Source organism: Rhea pennata, chromosome 15, assembly GCF_028389875.1.
Source record: "Rhea pennata isolate bPtePen1 chromosome 15, bPtePen1.pri, whole genome shotgun sequence".
NCBI lineage: Eukaryota > Metazoa > Chordata > Aves > Rheiformes > Rheidae > Rhea > Rhea pennata.
The window spans coordinates 2758189-2780346 of record NC_084677.1 but is presented as its reverse complement, the minus strand read 5'-3'; the positions used below and the strand labels follow the sequence as shown (position 1 = coordinate 2780346).

General features: G+C 56.6%; 1 protein-coding gene across 12 annotated transcripts; it reads right to left on the bottom strand.

Moving 5' to 3' along the window:
• Positions 1–533: 533 nt before the first annotated feature.
• Positions 534–21861, bottom strand: CDIP1 (cell death inducing p53 target 1). Of its 12 annotated transcripts, none has more exons than XM_062588324.1 (7): positions 19027–19167; positions 17633–17765; positions 5097–5202; positions 4411–4509; positions 3726–3872; positions 3206–3470; positions 534–2177 (listed from the first exon to the last, which is right to left on the bottom strand). In XM_062588324.1, the coding sequence occupies exons 4-7, from the start codon at positions 4493–4495 to the stop codon at positions 2066–2068; spliced, it is 609 nt and encodes a 202-aa protein (XP_062444308.1). In that variant the 5' UTR covers positions 4496–4509; positions 5097–5202; positions 17633–17765; positions 19027–19167; the 3' UTR covers positions 534–2065. The 12 variants fall into 12 exon arrangements, with proteins under 12 accessions (XP_062444308.1, XP_062444306.1, XP_062444309.1 ...); XM_062588322.1 differs by lacking the exon at positions 19027–19167 and adding an exon at positions 18233–18325; XM_062588325.1 differs by lacking the exon at positions 19027–19167 and adding an exon at positions 18233–18325 and having other exon boundaries at positions 5097–5199.
• Positions 21862–22158: the final 297 nt, after the last annotated feature.

Genomic DNA, 22158 nt, shown 5'->3' with positions numbered 1-22158 from the left:
GTCAGACTGACCCATGCTGCTTCCACAGAGCCACTCCTGTCCTTAGCTTTCACCTTCTCTGCTGCTTCCCCCAGTGTTTTGTTTTATTTATTTTTTTTTAAGTGGTTTTCCCCCCCTCCTCCCCCCAAGCTCCTGTGGGGTGTGAAAGCCGCAGTAAGCGCCTGCTGCCTCCTCTTGCAGGGTCTGGTTAAGCCAGGCAGTGTCACTGCGTGTGCCTCTGCCCTTGCAGCCGCCCCCTTGCGGTGCTGGGCCCTGGTAACGCATGCCCCCTTCTGCCTCCCTCCAGCCCAGCCTCCTGGGGGTATTTTTTTTTTTCCTTTTTTGGCAGAGTGCTTGGGGCAGGGTGAGGGGTTACCTGAGGCAAAGCAGGCAAAGTGCCTACTGCCTACCTCTGCCTCCACACTGAGGCCTTGGGAAGCTCCTGTACTTCCTCCAGTGCTTGGCACCCCGTGCCCTTGCCCATACAATCATTCTTTATTCTCAGCTCTACAATGAGCCTGGAGTAGGGTGAGAAGAAAAGATGTACACTGAGCTCAGGGTCTGTTATTTATTTACATACAGTGGGATGAGTGCCACAGTTTTATTTCCAAGCAAACAGCAGCTGCCTGTGCAGGCCAGACCATTTGCAAACCTGCTTATGCAGAGCTTCTTCCCCAACTCTGCTTTGCTGGGAGGGGGCCTGCTTGCTCCAGCTGCCCTGGCTGCAGGAGCAGGGTGCTGGAGGAAGGCAGAGGAGGAGCTGCTGCACAGATGATGAAAAATGGCTCCTGGGCCCTCCTGCCCTCATCCAGCACTGTGCTGCTGGCAGCATGTTTCACTGCGTGCTTGCCCTGCTCCTTTTGCCTGGTGTGAGGTGCAATTAAAAGTAACCCCCTACACTCACATGCAACAAGGGCCTCCATCAGGTGCATCCATGGTAACTGCAGGATGGGTGCTGCTGGGTGTGTGCCCACAGCCCCTGCTGGGCTTGGGGGGAGGGAGGGAGAGGGCTCTGGGGTGGGTGGGCAGAGATCTGCCCCAGAGCTGGTTTAGAGTATGAGCCAGCTGCAGTCTGGTAACAAACTCCTCTATTCTATGGTGCTGTGTGTATGTGGCAACATACTGGATTCATTTTTTGCTAATGGTTTGTAGGGTGGATGAGGAACAGCTGGGGGTTTCACTCCTCCAAACAGCCACAGCAGCTGCAGAGGCTGGGAGGAGGCGCATGTGGCTTGAGCAGCAGTGGCCACCAGGTGTGAGGCTGGTGGCTGCGCTGGCAGGATCGCTATGCTGGATTAAAACAGATTAACGGTGCAGCGCTGTGGTTGCACCCTGCCCCTTGAAGGTGGCTCTGTGCCTCTCTTTGGGAAGCAGCTCTGCACTGACCTGGCCAGAGCCTGCCGTGAGCCAGCAGCAGGGGACCCACGCTGGAGCCTGGTGTGCATGGCCCTAAGCCTTCTGCCTCCCTGGAGGAGGTATGTCCTACTGCACCTCCACCAGGCCCCCTCCAAATTGGGGCACAGCTGAGGTGATGGTGTCAGTGTCCTAACGCACCCCATGGCCAGCTCTGGCCTCCCCCTTTCCTGGCGCTGAGCAGCAGGTGACTCGGGGCTGGGCACCTGCCTGGGCGCAGCAGGCCTGCCTGCAGTGGTTCCATGCCTGAGCAGCTGCCTCCTCATCCTCACAGTCTGACAACCCACTGCAGGTATGTGGAGAAGTGGTTGGATTGGGGGGGGGTGCAGGGGAGCATCAGCAGCCTCTGCCAGCGTGCGCCAGGCGAGCGGGGCCTCACTGCTGCCCTGGAGTGGGCACAGGCGTGGGGCCTTGCTTCTGCGCTGCAGGGCAGCGGGAGCTCAGCCCGCGGCCGCTGTGCACCCGGACCAGTGTCCCCACTCGAATCGTTCACAGCAACGACCGGAGCCCAGGGTAGGTGGTCACAGCGCTGAGCGATAGGGAATCGGGGCGGGGGGCACACACATACGCACCACCAGCGGTTTAAGCGAAGGAGTGTTGCGCACGCATAGACTAGGATGGCAGCAGGAGAGGAGCTGGTATCATTCCGGTGGCTCAGGCTCCTGGGGTGCTGTTAGCACATGCGCTTGTACGTGTAGATATAGGCCTTGCAGTTGGGACACGTGTGTGTCACGTCCTTGAAGTCATCAAACAGGCAAGGAATCAGGCAGCAGCAGAGATCACACCTGGAGCAGAGGGAGATGCAGAGCTGTGAGCCCAGGCACCCAGCGCCAGCCCGTGGCGCACGGCCTCTCTGGGCACCTGAGGGAAAGCAGGGGAGACCCACGCTTGGGGTTAGCTCCTGAGCCAGAGGGGTTCGGGGCAAGAGAGGCAAGTAGCTGCTGCTGGGAGGCCAACCCTGGCCTGCACCGCTGTGCAAGGCAGCACGAAGCAGCTGGCCCTTTAGTAGTAAGCAACTATAGGCTGGCTGAGGTTGGAAGGAACGTTTAGCCAGCATCTAGTCCAGCCTCCTCGCCCCATACACACATATCCCCAACCTTGCTCAAGCAGGGGTCACCCAGAGCAAGCTGCCTAGGACTCTGGCCAGACCATTTTTTAGTATCTTCAAGGATGGAGACCTCTCTGGGCAACATGCTCCAGTGCTCAGTCACCCATCCAGTCAAAAAGTTTTTCCTTGTATTCAGGCAGAACGTCCTGTGGTTCAGTTCGTGCCCGTTGCCGCTTTTCCTGTCACTGGAGTCTTCCAAGAAGCCTCTGCCCCATCCTCTTTGCACTCGCCTGTCAGATACAGACGTTGGTAAGACCCACCCCTTGGGCTTCCCTTCTCCAGGCTGACCAGGCCCAGCTCTCACAGCCCTTCTCGTAGGAGAGCTGCTCTAGTCCCTTAATCATTTTAGTAGCCCCTTGCTGGACTCACTCCAGTAATCCCAAACCAGTTTGAGGGAGGGGGAAAGTCCAGCTGAAAGCCTTCAAGGTGCCACCAATCTCTTTCCCCTCCAGGAGACTAGGGGTCCAAGCGCTGTTGGCCGAGGAAGTCGCACGCTGCCCCAGTAACGGCTCAGGGCATGTGGCAGCCCCGCTGGCCCTCACGAGTGACGTGGGCTAGGGAGCGGGTCCCCCACCATGCCAAATGGTTTGGCCAATCCTGCGTGGGGCCACCGGGCCCCGGCGCAGAGCGAGACCTGCCGCACGCGGCTGTCGTCAGCCAGCCGGCGCACGGGGAGGGCCCCAGCGCTCTGCCCGCAGCACCTACCCGACGAAGCAGCAGAGGAAGCCGAGAAGGAAGCTCATGAACCCGATTTCGTAGGTGATCTTGGTGGTGATGGCTTGCTGGCAGTGGGGACACACCGTCTGCACTGGGGCGCCCTGGAATATCTCCCCCTGCAGCACGGTCACCGTGGTGGTAGTCCCCGACGGGACAAGCACGGTTGCTGTGTGGCCGCCAGGAGAAGGGTAGTGGCCTGGGGCAGGGTGGTAGCCCATGGGGGGGTAAGGCCCCGGCGGGGGGTAATAACCAGCTGTGAACAAAAGATGGGCACAGGTGACGACCGCTGTGCGGGGCAGGCGAGGCCGGCTCCTCCCCGGGGAGGGTCCATGCTGCGCTGCCACACCACGGCCTTGGTTAAAGGCTTTGGGGGGGCCACATGGTCCCGCCCGCCCCCCCCTCCCCGAGGAGCCTGGCTGCAAGCCTTGAACAGCAGCCCCAGCCCCCTCCCCAGTCCTCGTCCCCCCACCGCTTCGCCCTCCCGCACGCGGCCCCTGGCCGTACTCACCGGGCGGCACGTAGGGCCCGGAGCCGTCTGTGGGCATGTGGGGGGGCACGAAGCCCGGCTGCGAGGGCGGCTCGTAGGGAGGGGGCCCAAACTCAGGCGGGGGGACGGGGGCTGCCTGGGGCTGGCCCGCAGCAGGGGAGACGCCGTCTGCAAGGAAAGGCCGAGTCAGCAGCCAGGGCGGGAGGCGGCAGGCGCTCGCAGGGAGACGGCGGCTAAGCTGAGCGGTCAGAGAACTGGGCAGGAGCAGGGCTGAGCCCCGCAGGGAGGGGGGACGCAGAGCATGCGGTTTGGGGGGGGGGGGGGGGGCGGGAGAGGAGCGCGCTGCCCCTGTGCCCAGCAGACAGCGTCTCCGGGACACGCGTGGGGGCCGGGCACAGCACCCAGAGTCGCGGCCTCGGGGTCACAAGAGCCCCAGATTGGCCTCAGGTTACCCCCCCCCCCCCAGCAGAGAGCAGAGCCAGGCTTCGCTTCAGGGGCGCCTCCTCTTCTCTCATCTCAGCCTCTGGCCTCCCTGCAGCGTTATCGGGAGGGGGGGGGGGGGGGAACGACACCGGAGCCAGGCGTCACGGCAGCCGCGGCCGGGCAGTGCTGCAAGGAGAGGCCGTGGCCAGGGCATTCCCCAGGGAACCGCGCGCTCCCGGCCGCTCAGCAGCGCCGGGGCAGAGGGCCGCCGCCGCCCCGGTACCTGTCGTGGGAGGCGGGCCATGCTTCTCTTCGATGAGCGGTGCCGAGGGGCCCCCGGGGTAGGGTGGCGGAGGGTCGTTCGACATTGCTCAGGGCCGTCCTGCAAGGAGAGAAGCCCTTGGAAAGACGTCGGCCGCCGACCCGACCGCGCCGCGGCACCTGCGCAGAGCTGCCGGCTGGAGGGAGGCGGCAGGTGACGGAGGTGGCCCACCGCTGCGGCCCCAGCCCCGGGCAGGAACGAGGGCATGGCCAGGCAGGCCTCGGCCCGGGCAGCAGCCAGGCGGTGCAGGTGCGCTGCCGGCACATCAGTGCCCGCGGTTGGGGCGGGAGGAGAGGAGGGGGTCAGGCCACGGCCAAGACGTGGGGCAGCAGCAGGTCACCAGTGCAGTTCCCAGGTGTGGGGGTGTTATGAGGATGGAAGCTGCTCCACGAATGGCCTCAGCTGCAGCATTACAGGACCAAAAATAGGAACGAGGTGCCCAAGCTAAGTACAGGCTCCTCCAACAGCAACCAGTAAATCATACGCAAACCTGCCCTGGAAGGGAAGGCAGGACATCTTTCCACTGAACCTCAAGTAGAAACTTTGTGGGGAAGGAGCAAAGTCAGAGTATCTCCTCTAAATATACTCATTGAGTTACGATGAGCTTTCCAGCTCGTACTTCCAGCTTTAAGCATCAGAAAATTTACCTTTCTCTTCCTTGTGGCAATGAGCTCAGAGGTTTCACTACTGCTAAGAAAGCAACAATTCTTCTAAGCCACGTGGGTCAGAAGCCGTCTTATCCCACCGAAGCTGCTGGAAAGGAGACAGCAAGCGAGTGAAGCGGCACCACTGCTGCAGAGCAGTCTTGTCCACCAAGCCAAACCCATCCGCCCCTGGGAGCGCGCAAGGGGCCAGGGGCTCTGGTTGGGACCCGGTCCTCGGGTGCTGCACCCAATGGCCGATGCACGACCACCAGTCATCGGCAGGACCGAGGTCGCATGCCCAGGGCTGATTGGGGGGGGGGGGGGGGCGCTTAACCCCCCCCCCCCCCCCCCGCTGCAGCGCTGAAGGGCCGGCCGTGCCTGCTCTTGTCCCCACCTCGCCGCGGCCGGGTCGGTACGCCTGCGGAGGACAGTGCTGCCTGCACAGCGCCTTTTCAGCGGCCCCGACCGAGCAGGAAAGATGCACCCCGGCTGCGCCCACAGCGGCAAAAGGCCTTTGCGCAAGGCGCGCCGGGGCAGGGCCAGGGCGGCCCCGGACCCCAGGAGACGGCCAGAGCGGGCATTGCTGCCGCACCACCCCCAGGCCGGGCGAGCGAGCCAGGGAGGCCAAAGCACGATGTGTGGCGGCAGAGAGGTGCCCGGGGAGCCCAACCACCTCCACGTGCAGCTGCTTGGGCAGGCGAAGACAAGGCTCCAGCAAGCACAGACAACAAGATCCCTTCCTCCCTGAGCTCTAACCCTAACCTGCTTTTCTAGCCTGCCCTTTCTGCCTCTCTGAGCAGCTTCCTGCAAGGTGGCAGAAAATCTGATCAGGTCACGAGCATATTGAAGAGCATGATTACGAGGTGGCCATCACGGAGAAGCTTGCTGACAGCTCGAGGAACTGAGCAAAGCCCAAACGGCCATACGGTCTCGCCAGGACATGTGTATTTAATGACCAGTGTTTCTTCTCAGAGGTCATAAGCAATATGTTCCAGACACCCAGCTTCAAACTGTAGCACTGTGGCAGCTTTCCTTAAAAGCCTAGGAAAAAAAGCGGGATGCTCCCTGTAATGTTTACAGCAGCGCTGTGGCTGCATGAGCACTTCCAGGGTGAGGAAAACCCCCCCGGTGCTCCTAGTGCCAGGCACTGCAGAGCCAGCCTTCTCCTTCAGTGACCTACAAAGCTACAGCCTGAGCTGTGCTCTTTTTAGCTTCACCGGGGTGTAAAGAAAAAAAAGAGGACTTCTTCTGACAGCAGCCAACCAACGCAGCCTGCACACACAGGAACCGCAAGGCCTTGGACCGGCTCACCTCCGCGGTTGCCGGCGTTGCCCGGAGGAGCCCGAGCTTGCCCGAGTCCTCGCCCAGAGGCAGCGACCCGCCAGAGAGCGCGTCTTCGCCTCGCGAGCCAGCTGAGCCCACCGCTTTAGCACATCTCCCGTTACCGCTCGGACGCTGCTCTCTGATCACGTAACGTCTTTCAATACATCCAGGCCTTTCTCCCCCAGGAATCTAAGCCGCTAGCAAGAAAACCCAGGCGGCAACCCAAGAGCCGACACTGCCCGCCTGCCCCACTAGCCGCTCGCACGCCGCAGCAGCGCAGGCCGCAGCTTTCCTCCCAAGAGCAGCTTTCTCCTGTTCCTCAGCTTGCGGAGATAACCGTCAGACTCCCGCCTCGAACGGGGGAGCTGCAAGGAGGCAGCGCCGCGAGCAGCGTGCGCCCAGGGCACCTTCCTTGGCCCGGGACAGGGCAGCACGTTTCCAGACACCTCTCCTAGCCCCGAGCGGGAGGGACCTGCAGCAGAGCCACCCCAGGCCGTCGCAGAGCCGAGACGGTCGCTCCAACGCCGCTGAGCCCTGGGGGACCAGGCTCGTGGCCGAAAGGATGAGCCAGGCTGGCGCGAAGCTCTTCAGTGACGGACGGAGCCGCTGGACGGAAGGACTCGTCCCCCCCCAGCTGGGCTCGAGCACGCTGCAGGAAGCGCCTGCGCCACCTCGACCAGCAGCTAGAGGCGGCCACGGGGGCGACGGGGCAGGAGACAGCGGAGCCCAGCACACACCGGGCCGAAGGACGGACACTCGTGGTCTGCAGAGCTGTTCTGCTGGGTCTTAGCAGACTCAGTCACTCCTAATGCAATATCCTGTTTACTTATTAAGAGAGAGATCCCTAAAGAGCAAGATGCTGGCCCTGTGCCCTTCTCCGGAGGGAAAGCAAGCCTGATGATACTTTTAAGCCTCTCAGAAGCTGTTTCTCCTGTGCTTTCTTTCATCTTTACACGAGAAGCACAAAACTAGCTTCAGCCTATTTCCGCTAGGGAACTGCACGGGGAGCTCCAGGGCACAAGGAGCCCCTTCCGCGGCTCAGCTGCCGCCGGGCGGGAGCTCGCCCAGACCATCGCGCCGAGCCCCTGCGATGCTCCCACTGCAAAGCAACGTGGGCACAGCGAAGCGCATGGATCCCCCCCGCCGGCGTGCCCGCAGCGGCGCAGACGGCCGCTCTCGCTCTCTGGAGCGAGTCCACAAGACCCCTGCAAAGACGCGGTGTTTTTGTGAGCAGCACCTACGCCGGGCAGGACAGCGGGGAGCCTGCAGCGTGCCCCCCACCTCCGCCGCCTTGCAGGGCCCTCGCGGGTGATGCACGTTGACAGCATCTGGGCACTCGGAAGCTCCAGCCACTAAGCAGCCCATCAAATCCACAGTAGTATTCGCATCAAAACGTGATCCCCTGGATCCATACGTAAATAGCGAGTCTTGTTGCTCGGCATTTCTTTTTGGGCAAAATTGCTTTTGGCAAATCTGACATATTTTGCACCCTCTGGTCTGCAGGCCAAGCTGACCTGCCAAAGGGGAACAAAACTTACTCTGCCCACGGCAGCAGCGCAGAGAGCCGGACTCCAGCGCCCAGCCACAGCTGTGGCAGAGACGTCACGGCGTGCGAGGGCTGGCGCGCCCGTCGCACGCAGGAAGGCCCTGGCAGGGCTGCGCTTTGCACCACGGTCACCCTCACCCGCAAGACAAGCCGTTCGGCCGGCGTAACGGCCCTGCGCAGGGCCCTTGGGCTGGCTCGGCCACGTCCGCGAAGGATCGCGCGCTTCCCAACCTGTCCTGCTACTGCGCTGTCTTCGGAGTACAACTGCCTCTAGAAAACAGGGTAAGGTTTAAGTCACCTGCAACCCTGATGCTCTCGCTGGGGTGCGGAGCACCAGTCCGGGACGCTGTCCTGCTTTAACCACGTTGGTTCCTTAAAGCTGCAACACCAATGCACTTCTAGCATGGAAAAGCAGCTTAGACAAGCCAGGCAGTTTTCACAGAGGAAGAAATGTTCCCAAGGACGGCCCCTTCATCCTGCTGAAACGCCATCCGCACTGGGGCTTACTGGAATAACCACTCCCACAGAAGAACTGCACGCCGAGGGAGAAACCAGCATCACACACAATTCAGGCGAAGTTCACCAGGACTTAAGTTCAAGCCCAGATGGAACTGCAAACATCTAGTGCAGGGCCTTTGGGAGCAAGGAGCCATCTCGTGATCATAAGACTCAAAAGGAGTAGGAGGATGGACCTGACGCGGTGCTCAACCGCGTGGCCACGGCATACGTCTCCCCGAGAAGGAGAGCCTGGGCCGGCAAGTTCTCTGCCGCGCGTTGCTGCAGCATGGACAGGACGGCAAGTTGTGCCTGGCCCCACTGCTCCAGCCAGCTTCATCTGCGCTGCAGCACTACCGAACGGGGACACTCCTGGTCCTCCTCGACTGTCCTGGGCGCTTGTGGCCTTAATGGGTGATCCATTGGCTGGCTCTCCTCTACCTAAAGCCCAGAGTGCTGTTTCAGGCAGCTTCTGGGCAAGGAGAAGAACCAGCCTATATCAACAGGTCTCTCTGGATATCATTTAACTCCCAGCCCGAGAGCTCTGTCAAAAGCTTCTCTACAGCAGTGAGCACAGCCACAGAGCAGGTAGGACAACGCGCACAGCCCTGCGTGCTTGAACACAAGGTTTTCCAACGTGCTTCCTTCATCAAGAAAGGCTCCAGATTTCCTCTTAACTGGTGATCGATACTCCAAGCTTCCCTGCAGTGTGACACATCCTAAGCTGACACATCTGCCAGCTGCTCCCAGAAGCGATGAGGGAAGTGGAAGGATGTGTTAGGGTCCAGGTTTGTCCCCAGCTCCCCGAAACGATCTTCTCTCATACACACCACATTTCCCCCACTGGCTATATTTGCCCTTCTGCAGGCTCAGTGCAGAGAGTTTGGGTTTCCAACAGGGCAAGAGGCAAGGTCTGCTCCCGCAGCAGGTACGGCAGGCAGCATCTGCCAAAATCAATTAAAGCGCGGCACGCAGCGGGACCAGGCAGCAGGTAACGTTGTGCCACCAGCACGGCTCCTAGCTGAACCTCTCACAACGTGCCCCACAAGCACACCCACCAGCTCAGCCCATTGAAAATATTATGCCACAAAAAGGGCAGCTTCAGCCCCAGTTTGAATTGCTGCCCGTTAGGCTGCACTGCTTGGAGACTAGACCTGGGTCTGTTAACCGTGCGCTCTGGCCGGGCGGTAGCTACGGGTGCTTCGAGCCGCCTTCTCCCATACGAAGCCACCACGGATGAGATAGATAAACCAAAGGAGGGATCGGATCACTGGCAAGTCTAACTCCCGTGAAACCCTGGCGGTGAGCAGCTCGGAGCCAGTCTCACAGCGCAGCTTCGATGCGCTTCTGAGGACCACGCCAACGAGCAGAGAGACAGTCTGCGCTGTCCTTGCTCCTGCTGTGTTTGACAACGGGAGAGCCACGGTGCTTGGGCTTTGTACGGCCTACCCGGGCAGTGGCTCTAGCCCTGAGAGAGGATCCTCAACCCAGCTTGGTAACGTTGGCCCTTCCAAAGCTCCCCATACACGTTTGGAGATCTTACCTCCAAAAAATTAACTCATGATATTTTTGAAAGAGGAAAAAGCACACTAAGATTAAAATGAATAAACAAAAGAAAAGCATGGAACTACTTTCAGTTTCTTTGCACATCAAACCCGGACACAAATTTCAGCTTCCAGGCTTCTGTAAAGGTCTTGCAGAAATCAAATATTGATAAAGACAGACAAAGTTGGGATTCGGCTCAGCCTGAGACACGGTCCTAGCCACCTTCAGACAGACCGCTGCCTTTGCTCAGCCTAGTCTGACAGGCATCTCACACTGTCTGCCAAGAAAACACTTGGACCGGGGAGGGGGGGGGGAGAGTATTTACCTGCTGCTTGTGCTGTTTGAAGATTTAAAGGAGAGAATATTGAGAATAAGAACATGCTAGGTATGTGCAAAAAAGGGCAGATGAGATGCTAACAAAATGTCATTTGACAGAAAGTATGTTACCCCTTGAAAGGCCTTTAAGAACAGTAAGGAGATTCTCTGAACTGAGCACTGTTGGATTAGAGGTGGATGGAGCCACGTCCTGACCGTGGCAGTCACGGTTACCCTCCATCACGGGAGCATTTCCAAGCAGCATCTCCAGCCCGGCCCTGCTGTTCTGTGTGTCATACCTGAGCCTCAGAGCAAGCCCCGACCGCTGCCCTCTCCACGCGCATGCCCGCTCGCCTCCCGCACGGATCAGCTTGCGGGGATGTGGCTCAGCTCCCACGGCTCCTGAAAGTGCCAAACACAGGCCACAGCAAACACCTCTTAACTCGAAAGGAAATATAGCAAAAAGCCCTGCTGTAAAAACAGCACCACTGGTTACTTCTGCCTGTTTGTTATGCAGAAGAAAAGGTGTTTTCCGTGTGAATCAAACTCCATCCCTCTTCCCAGCTGCATCTGCTGTCTCCAGTCTGTGTACTGCCTCCCCAGAGCCAGGAGGGAAGGAATAAGCACAGGACAGAGCTGCAGCCTCCTTAGGGAGGAGAAGCACTGACAGTGCTTGACCAAGTAGCACGTACCCACTCCTTAACCCTAGCAGCACCTCATAAATTCATCAGCCCAGGTCCCGGGCAAAACAGCACGAACGCGCCCGCCTCCAGCACACACACACCGGCACATACCGAAACCCAGGTGAAGGGCTAACAGAAAGGTCCGTTCTTCTCCGGAGTGACTCAGCTGCATTTCCCCAAGCACAAGCCATGTGCTCACAATATCACCGCCTAGGAGCGAAAACCCACCGTGCAGAAGCAGCCAAGCTGCTTGCAGAACAGTAATTTTCTCCCACACTTCCGCAGTCAGATTTTAGACGCAGAAAACTGCTCCATCCAGGAGGGTCAGGCCTCTTCCTTCAGCGCGGGGATGCAGAGCTCTGCTGGCAAAGCTGGTCGGAGGCAGTACTTGAAAACAAAGCACTGTGTGCCCAGGAGGAGACCGTCGTTCACGTTAGCAATGTAGCTACGTCAGATGCCCGAATAGAGCAGATAGCTGCTCTAATGCGGGCAAATCCCTGGAGTAGCAGCCCCCATTCCAGTTATCCTACCTTGGGACCTTGGACAAACCATTGGACCTCCATGTGCCAGGGTAACCCAGCAGGCAAATTGAGTAAGAGCAGGATCCTTGCTGAAAGCCAGGTGGTGCCTCCAAAGCAGGATTTCCCAGAGAAGTAAATCCAAAGCACAACCAGATAATCTCTGCGATGCAGCCCAGGCTCAGCTGTCCTCAGCCAGAAATTCAGATTACTGCTTCTTGCAGCTCCTCTGTGTGGACGTCAGGAAAATCCGACCAAAAATCCCCCTGTTTAAGACAGGGATGGTTTATCTGCAACACCCACAAAGGGTTACGGGCGGGGAGGAGCGCCTGGAAGGACCTGCTGCCGCCTCTGGGATTCTCTCCAGGGCTCTTCGCCTCCGGATGGGCTGACCCAGCGCTCGCTGGCTCTCGACACCGGGGTTGCAAAAACGGCATTGCCAGGACCCGGTTAACGTGAACCTTTAAAGCAAGACTAGCCGAAACGAACAGAAGGCACTCGGTGAGCTCTTCGCTCTGCGCTGCGGGTTTCCGAGCTGCAGCGCACGCGGCTGCAGCAAGCATCCCCGGCTCCGCAGAGCGCCCAGCGCTGCCGGCGCCCAGCGCCGAGAGGGGCTGCAGGGGAGTCTGTGAGCTAGCGGCAAGCGAGAAGCCGTTAGCCCAGGCTTCAGCAGCCCCTCCTGGGGACCAAACTCCGGCCTTTACACATTTAGGGCCTCCATGGGAGGCTTGGGCACGCACAGAGCACTCTTGACCACCCGAGCAACTGTATTTATCCCTCCAACAGCAGCTTTCTGGGCAGGCCCAGAGCATGCTGCAGCTAGACTGCCTTTCAGGCTGCAAGCGGCCTCTGGCAAACAAAAAACACCCTCGCGCTCCGGGGCACCTTCTCTTCAGACATTATCAGCCGGTGACCCAGCCCCATAACAAAAGACAGCCTACAACACGCCGAGCGTTCTCGTGGATGCAACGATACGATCCGAAAGCAACGCTGGGGACGACCCTGAGTTCCTCTGCACCTTAGCGATCTGCTCCAGAAAGGCTCAGGTCAGAGCAGGAGGGTGCTGCAGACCAGATCTCCGGGGAACCGGCAGAGCTGTGCCGCGAGGCTCTCCCTGATGCTCACAAACGGCCCCATCTAATGCCTGATAACATTCCCGGGAAAGTGCCTGGGGATTTCAGTACATCCTGCAAGCCCAGTACATCTACCTAATTTTTACCCTGAGCGGATGAGCGCTGCATTACATCATCCTTTCGAACGTTCGCTTTCTAGCACGCTTCCATAACCTACCCTGCCGTAATCCAGAGCAAACACAGCCGAGACCTACTCCAGTATTACAGCGTTTTAACCTAATGCCAAATGCTACCTATGCAACGAGAATAATTACTTGTTTAAACACACAAACAAAAACCTCAGCTCACAAATTTAACAGCAAGTAAAAGTCCAAGAGGAGGCTGGACAGCTGCCCAGCAGGTCCCTTACATTTAAGGCAGCCACAGTTCTGTAGCTCATCTATGATAGCAACCTATAACAGATGCTTAAGGACGAGCGTAGGAAGAAAACAAAGACAAAATGACTCCTCCATCAGGCTCTCCAACCCTCAAAACTAGTGTTTTCGAGCTCAGACAGCCTGGAGTTTCTCCGTGGACCACCCTAACCTCTGTAGAGCCCACCATCAGCCCGCACTCTGCCACACACGGCAGGGGCGAGGGCTGCTTTTGGGGTACAGGTATGAAAACGTCTCCTGTGGTTACAGCCTGCTGCCTGCCCTTTTCACCGGGCGCCTCCTAATTCTCACACCGAGAAAATGAATGCAGAATTATTACTCACTATTTCACCCAGCGCAGTTCATGATTTTATAAATTGCCTTCTCCAAATGAGATTTTAAATATTTTATTCCCTTACCCACCCCATTCTTACGCTGTTACCTCATTCTGCAGGATTTTTTTTTTTTGAGACAGAGAGAAAGTCAAATAATATGGCTACATCACTTTTTGAATCAAATTGATTAGATGTGTGACTTCCATTAAACAACACACCAAGCTCCAGGAGAGGAGGAAATCAGAAGCATACAGAATCAGCACTTTAGGGGAGATGTAGCGGCAGTTCAGCTTCAGAATTAATCAGAGCCCAAGAGCCTATTCAGAATTCCCTTGCAGATTTTGCAACACATTGAAATAATTGTGAATACATTGGTGGTGATTCCAGACCCATTTTCCTTCCAAAAGATGTACAAAATGCATGACAAAAGACGGATGTTTTCTTATCCGAGGCACAGTACCAGCTTGCTATAGAGCCAGCTCCAGTCTCCAAAAGCATTAGCATTTTCTCTCCCCACAAATAACCTTGCTTTGGCACCAGAGATGCTGCTGACACTTAGATTTAACAAGTACAGTGTCACCTTGCTGGTTTTCCTGAGGACTAGTGAGAAATGCTTGAGTTCGCTCAATATTATTTAAGGCCCTGGCTCGTTCTTTGCACAGACGCGTGGTCTGGCGTTAAAGCAGGACTGTGCACGTGTAAAATCTGAGATGTCTTCTGAGTCCTACCACTAACAAGGAGGACCTGGGCACACATGCACTCGCTGTGCTGAGACCGCTCACGTCACTACGTTCAGCTTCTCGCTCCCACAGTGCGACCACAGTTTCCTGTTTCTGCAAAGGAGAAAGCCTCGGTGGGAGGCCCAGGGCCCTGCTAGCGGGGGGGGTTTTCTCTCCCTCGGGCAGTTTGATGGGAGGAGGGTACCATGCACTTTTCTGCTCCCAAACTTGGTTCATCTGGGCCGCTCATAGGCACACTGCAGTGTCCCAGCTTACAGATGGGGAAACTCCTGGGTTAATCAAAAGCTGCTGAATGTGTCCAGTCATCTCCAGCGTTATCGCGATGGCTCGTCTGGAGCCCTGGGATCCCCCCCAAGTCATACAGTTCCTCCTGGCCCCATTTCTCCCTCTTGATCGAGCCAGACCTGGCTAGACTGCTCTAACTTTCCAGTGCAGGACGGTCATTTTGATTCCTAAATATTCTGTCATTTGGGTTTCAGCTTGCAGCATCCCATTCCTGCCAACTGCTTCATAACCACATCCCTAAAACTTCGCCACTAGCTGTTGAACAACGGCACGGAGCCCCTTGCTACATACCTGTCCCTCGGATCAAGCCAAAAGCTGCTTCCTCATGGCCCTAGTTTGCCACTACTGCTCACTCAAGGCAACGCACGGCAGTCCTGCCGGGGAGGTGGCCAAGACACACGCACCCACCTCGTTACCCTCGTTCGCTTAGACCTAAGTGGATCAGACAAATACACTAACCAAAACACAGACTGGCTAACCAAGTTCAGCAATGTTTGCAATTGGGCACACAGCGCCAAACGCTCTCTGAAAACAAGGGCGAAGGAAGACAGATGATGTCCTTATACCTCTCCAGGCCACGGCTCCAGCCACCAGCTTAGTTTTGGCACGCATGTACATGAGCCACACCAGAACTGCAGACAAAGAGAGCAGAAGACCTGTTGCTGAAAATCTAGACACAGCATCTGAATTTAAAGCATCTCTAATACTCACAGAGCAACACACTTCCTCAAGTCTCTATTGTTTTTCTAAACTTTTTATCTGCCTCTCTGTCAAGTCAATACCTTACTACTTCACTTTAAAATTAAAAGCTTTGCTGGTCAGAGGGTTTTCTAAGAGTCTCTGGGGCAGAAGAGTCCTAAACCTGGGTCACTGCTCTCAGAGAGGTGACAATATTGCTAAAAATTCAATTACATGGAATTACACTTCAGTTACATGAATTACGTTCAATTACATTTATCTCCCAACTACTCTGGAGCATCCAGCACTGAAAGCATCTCCTGAGCCTGATGAACAGAACAGGTCCCACATCTACAACACTAAACAAGCAGGAAACTTTTTCCTCTCATCCGAATATCCTAGGAGCCAGCTCAAAACTGAGCTCGCCACCAAGCTAATGTGTCCTGAATTGCAGCACTCAGGAGGCAGTTGGAAAAAATGAGTGTGGCTAAAATAACTGTGCTTGTAGCTTGAAGCAAAAAACTTTGGGGGAACCTCCACTCCCGAAAGGCAAACATGCTCCAGATGACATCTATAAGAGCTACTATAAGCCAAGGGGAAGAGCTTATTTATTTATTTATTTATTTAGTGGTGATGGAAAGGGTTTCAAATCCCAGTGTTACTCTCTTGCTCAAAGACTATACTAAGATGTTGGAGGAGCTGAAGAAGGCAGGCAGGAAGAGCAAGCCGAGCCTTGAGCAGAGGCCTCCTGTGAGCCCTTCCTTACGTATCGCATGGCACAAGAAGAGCGCTAAGCTACCCGGAAGACAAACTGAACTCGCAAAAGGCAGCTCGTGCACAGCAGCATCGGCTGTTCATCCAGTCGTCGGAGAAAAACGCAAACCAAAAGGGTCAGCAGCAGCGTGGAAATCCTATCATCTTAAAAGGTTGGTCTGCTACTTATTGGGAGAGAAATTCAGTAAAATATAATGGCTTGATTTTCACCTGCAACCAGTCAAAAATCCGGTCACAAGTTAGCAGCACTGCCCTGAATGCAGCTTTCGCAGCTATCATTTAAGTTATCTGCAACGGGTGCGAGCACGAGTGGATTTTACAGCTGCAGCGAGTGGGGCCTTCTACACCACAACAACTAATTTATTCTCAGAAAGGCTAATTTAATCTGGCAGTGGATGTTCTCAGAGCTTTCTCACACAGAAAAGCTTTTATCTTCGTTGGCTTAACAACAATCCAGCAGATCCAAAAATGCGGAGGGGTGGCTAAGGAGGAACGTTGTCCTTGTATTTTGAGTCCTCTGTCTGAGCAATTGCTTTTGGTAACTACAGACTTAGAGAAAATGCAAAACGTCTCTTTTAATTAAAAAAAAAAAAAAAAGCCAAACATATTTTAAAGCAAAATCTACAACATCTCAGGCTAACCCTCCATACATATTCTCAACTAAGTCTTGACAGAAGCAGCTTTGCTCTCAATAGAGCTAAAACTCAGCAAAGACTGTTAAATATTAGATACCATACTCACCTCCCCATCAGCATAGCAGGCCTGGCAGCCAGCAAACCCGGCCTGGGGAGTACCACCAGCTACTGGTAGGCGGCTTTCCCCAGCCTACGCTACAGAGGAATAAACTTCAGAAGAAATTCAGAAGCCCTCTGCAGCAAGAAGCTGCGTTAGAGCATCAGAAAGTATTTCAAAGATACTAATCCCAGAGCTTCCCCCCCATCAGCAGCCTCTGCAATCCACGGGCAGGGAGGGGGAATAACTAATTAAGGCCCCAGAAAGCTTCTTTTTGATGTACAAAACAACCCTCGGTGCTCTGAGAAGTGTCACCATCGTCCTGCTGCACAAGAGAAGCTGCTGCTACGCAAGGATCACAGCCTGAATCATTCCCGGGAGGGTCCCTTCGGTACAGGGGTAAGACTGTGCCCTAGATGGAGAACATCAGGTTAGGCTGATCCAGGCACTAGGGAACAAGGAAAAGCTCAGAGGAAAGCGGGACATTACAATAGGCCAGTAGAAAAAAAACTAAACCAACACAACACTTCCCTTGTTCCTATCAGCGAGGAAGCACTGTCCCAAGAATAGCCTGTGCAGAAAGCAGGAAACTCGGAGAGCAGCAGGGAAGGGCTGAGTCACGGCAATCTGAGGAAAAAAAAACCCAAAACCCTAACAACAAACAAAAGAGAAAGAGTGACAAGCAGCTGTCCTGGGTCTCGGAGACGCTACCAAGTCAATCCAGAACGTATTAACCCATCTTTATTTTTAAAAGCCCTGCAAACACATGGCACTGCTATAAAAGGCAGTCGCTCCCCCTTCTCTGCTCTAGAGAGGCAAATTTAGCCCCGGCTGAATTAGGCAAAGCTGCTCACGCTTCCAGGCACCAGCCTTGCAACACGACGCCTGCTCGGCGGCGCACACGTGCCCCGGCACAAACCGCTCTCCATTTACACTCTGATGTTTGCTGGCTTTTGCGCCTCCCCAGCATCCCCATCCCAACCACACAAGGACTTAGAGGCTGGACAAAAAAAACTACAGGAGGGGAACTGCAGTGCACCCGAGGGCTGCTGCGTGCGCCTGGTGGGGAGCTGCTCCCCCTTACCCGTGCTGGATGGGCGCGAGGCGAAGCACGGCTTGGGCAGGTTTCCTTACAACGCACGTCAGCTCTCCCGAGAAGCCAGCTCTTCCCGGTGCTCCCGTTTCGCAGCCCGGCTCTGCACGGCCCCTCTAGCCCCCTGGAAGGCCAAGTTACTGTTAAGTTTCACTTCCAACGTGACAATCTTTGTTCCATGACCAAAACAAAATCAATTTTTATAATAATTCTCCCCAGGAGAGTAAGCTCGTTCATTCACTCATAAACTAAAAGATTATACCTCCTCTGCCAGCTCGGGGGCTTTGGAAGGGAGCACGAGGGATTTCTGAGCAATGATGGCTGATTTTTAATCCAATTATTCAGCTACTCCTCACTAAATAAGGAAGGGGGCTGTATAAAATAAAATAATTGTGCTTCAGAATACACTTGTAAAGACAGCTCCAGCTCACTTTCTCGGGATCCCAGTAGGGAGACGCGCACATTACAGGATCCCGGACTGCCGTGATTTTTCCTTTTTACATCTGCAAAGCCCATTTGCTTCTAGAATAGATTATTTTGTTCAGAGGGCCAGTATTAAACTACGGGGGAAGCTCAGAGAGTCTAACTTACCACTCCCAGGTGGTGGAAGAGCCTCTCTCTGCCGCCAAGGCAGCTCCTGGAGACGTAACCCGTTCCTAGCAGCGGGACCCTGCCTTGATGCTAACTCCCAGACAAAAGCTCGAGAAACTAAAGCAAATAGGCTCTCAGGGCTCAAACTGAAAGTAAAATTCTTTTCTGTCATGACCACATAAAACCACAAGTAAATAAAGATGAAATCTAGATACAACACAGGATGGCCCTGTGCTACAGAAAGATACGATTTATGATTTTGAGATGGAAAATAAATGCAACAGAAAACAATTATGCATGTTAACTTAAAGTGAGAGTACTCCTTCCAAAAGCACTACACTAACAGGTAGCTAGCCTGTTAGGGCAAGGTAGGGGAGATTTTCCTTCCGAATTAAGAGGCTGGATATCAAAGAAGGTTTGGGGACATCCCCAGGTGGGAACGTCTACATGAACACTGGTTCAGGGCTGTAAAATCACCATCTAAGCACAGGTCCCTTCTTTTACAATCTGAAGCTCTCTTAATCTGCCAGAGACCTACATATTATTCCGTTTTCTTTATCTGTAAGATTAGCAGATAAAAGATAAAGAAAGCACTACTCATACAAAGTCACCTTACTAACAGCAATATATAACAAGCACATTACTTGATTTGCACAGAAAACCCCGGCTCATTTCTTAGGTCTGCAGTTTTTTATTCCGGTCTTCTGTGTTTGCAGCACGTGTGCACAGATCAGCGCAGGGGAGCAGCTTCTCACCGCTACACAGTTCGATGTTTTGCTCAGAGGCTGGCATACCTGTTGAGAAGCTTGAAAGTAGGCTGTTCACACCTGCTGTCCTCGGTATCATTTTAATCTCTGTATTACTCAAATACTATTTCCTCCTTCTCCCACCTGGCAGCCATCAATCTTTTCCTCAGCTTGACACAAAGATGAAGTTAGTGGGCCTGTGCATAGAAAAAACTATCACAGTACTTTCATACACACAGCACACGCACACGCCCGTAGCAATACCAACAGAAGGAGCGCATGGCCCTGCTATAGGCTCTATAAAATCAGCTTTTTAAAAGCTATGTAAAAAGCTAGCTTCTTTACAGTCCAAGATGTTCTCTCCCAATTACAGGAATTATAAGAAAGGAAATGTATGCCTTTGTAACAGCACTACAAACGGTTGTAGAAACCCAATTTCATACTTCTTTGTATCTATAAGCAAAAAACATACCCTGCATCAGAGCAGATATTAGAGGACTATGTATCTCCTCCTGCTAAATTCTAATTTAAAGGAGAAAAGATGAACTTTTACATAATAGAGTTACTTACAGTCCTTTTCTGGCTATGCTTACGTTAGTGAGCAACGCAAGGCAATGAGAACAGACCTGCAGGTCTTGGCCCACTTTGGGCCAAGAACCCAACAACCCCTGAAAGTTATTACTCAGCGCTTCGCACTGCTGAGTAATTTCACGGCACGCGAGGTAGGGATGATTAGGAAGTGAGCTTCAAAAGTAAGCCCTAACACGGCGCCAGCACAGCCACCTTCTGCCTCATCCAGCAGAAGAGAAACGCGCGGAGCTGGACCGCAGGCAGGCTTGCGTGAGCCCCGTTGGAGGAACACCCCAAAACTCGGCACCGCCTTCCGCCCTCTTGGGAAGGGCTTGGGTTCAGGAAAAGGAGCTCCCTCGCTGCCGACCGTCCCGGCACAGCTAGAGCAAGAGCTTTCGGTCCTCAGCGCGCGAACGCGCACGCGCCCCGCCGATCTAGCCTGCCACCTGATATTTTAGACACAGCCTGCAAGGTGACAACCCACGGGACGCTCCCAAGTTCTCCCTGGTGCAAGTTTCCATCTCAAGGAAAGCAGGGAGCTCTTAATTACGGGTGCAATAACAACACTTGACACCTATCTTCTCGGCGCCAGCTGCAGGATGACCCAAAAGCTCTGGTCAGGAATGTCAGAGCTTATTCTTAATACGGCACAGAAAGCCAAGCCGAGAGAGGCGTTTGGGCAGGCAGAGCTTAAAGCCTTTTGCTAGAAAACAAGGTGGAAGTGCCGGTGGCAGCTCGTGCAAGGGCTGCGAGCCCCAGTGTCTGTCACGGCACGAGCTGAGAGGCAAACGCCTCTGCACGCGGGGACCGCGCGGAAGTTCAACCACGAGCGCGACTGCTGTGGGCGATCCTGAGGATGCCGGCGCGACGGCGCCCGTCCCAGCCTTGCCTGTTGCCACCCCGCCGCACCGGCCAGGCTCGGAGGCACTTCCAGGTTCTCCAGTCCAATCCCTCCCGTCAGCAGCCGGCGCAACGCCCTCGTCTCCCCGTAAAGCAATGCAACGCTGCTCTAAAAGCTGCTGCGGTTTTGCCTCTCCAGTCGCCCCGGGAGGCACGACCAAGATCTCAGCGCTCGGGCGGTTAAAGACCCTCGGGCCTCCGGCTAGCATTTATTCGCGGGGATCTGCTGCCGTGCGGCACCATCCGCTCGCTGCGACGGCTCTCCTCGCCACGCAGGGCCGCGCCGCCGCCGCCGCGTTGGCGGACAGCATCGGCAGCACCGTTTTTCCTCCTGCCAGACGAAGAGACCCGAGCAGGCGGCTCCAGCCCAAGCGCGCCTTTCCCAAGCGGGGCTCACGGGAGACGGGCGCGCTCGCGCCTAGGCCTGGCTCCCTCCTCCGCTGCGGACCCCGCGGGCTCACGGACGGCGGCTGGCTTTCTCCGCGCCTCAGCGGCGAGTCCCTCCGTCCCCTGCGCCAGCGCCCGAGCCCACCGCGCCACCCCCCGCCCCGGGCCGCCCCGGAGCCCCCTCGGCCGCCGCGCCGAGACCCCCCTCGCCGGCAGAGAGCGAGCTCCTGCCCAGCGATCCCGGGGCTTCCTCCCTCCCCTTCTCCTCCCTTTTTTTTTTTTTTTTTTTTTTTTGTTCTTTCCCCCCATTTTTTCTCTCTTTTTTTTCTTTCCTCACCCCCCCCTTTTTTCCCTCCCTCTTTCTTTTTCTTTTTTTCTTCCTTTTTTTCATGAGGGTCTCGCTGATGCTGCACTGTATTTTACGCCCAAACCTCCCGCTACTCCCAAGCTGCCGCCGCCGCCGCCGCCGCCACCGGCCCAGGCCCCGGCCCAGGCCCCGGCCCAGGCCCGCGCGAGGAGCCGGCGCGGCGCGGCCTCCCCCCGGCCCCGGCCCCGGCCCCGGCCCGGCCGCGAGAGGCCCCTACCGGCTCCCGGCTCCCGGCGGCGGCGGCTCCGGCACCTGCCGCGGGGCGGAGCGAGGCGGAGCCGAGGCGGGGCGGGCCCGGCCCCGAGGCCGCCGCCCCCGAGCAGGCCCGAGGCCTCGGCGGCGGCCGCGCTGCGCCCGCCGCGCTCCGGGCGAAGAGCGGGGTTAACACCCGCCGCCCCCCCGCCGCCCCGCGGCGCGGAACCCCCGCGGCCATCTCCGGTAACGGCCGCTGCGAGCTCGGCCCGCCGCGCCGCGCCGGGCGGCCGCGGCCGAGCAGCGGCCCTTGGCGGGGGGCCACCGCGGCCGTGTCCCCCGCGATCCCCGCGACCGGCCGCCGCCTCCCGCCCGGCCGAGAGACCCGAGGCGAAATGAGCTTCTCCGTCCGGCTGGCGGAGCTGGCGGACGTGGCCATCGGCGCACCCGACGTCGGCAGCGTCAACTTCAACGCGCTGCGCGTCCTGCTGCGCGGCATCCTGGAGCACCTCCAGCTGCGGGACGCCGCGGCGGAGCTCTCCGAGGACGAGCGGGGCTTCCTCGAGCCCGCCGGGGCCAAGGCCGCCGGGGCCGCTGCCCGGGCCGAGAGCTGCGCCCTCTTCCAGGAGATGCAGCTGCGCCTGGGGAGGGTCGAGAGGCAGCTGAGCCGCCTCGATGGGCCCCCGTCCACCGCGGAGCTGCTGGCCCACAGCCAGCCCCCGGGCAAGCCCGTTGCTGACATGTGGCAAATGATGCAGCTGAAA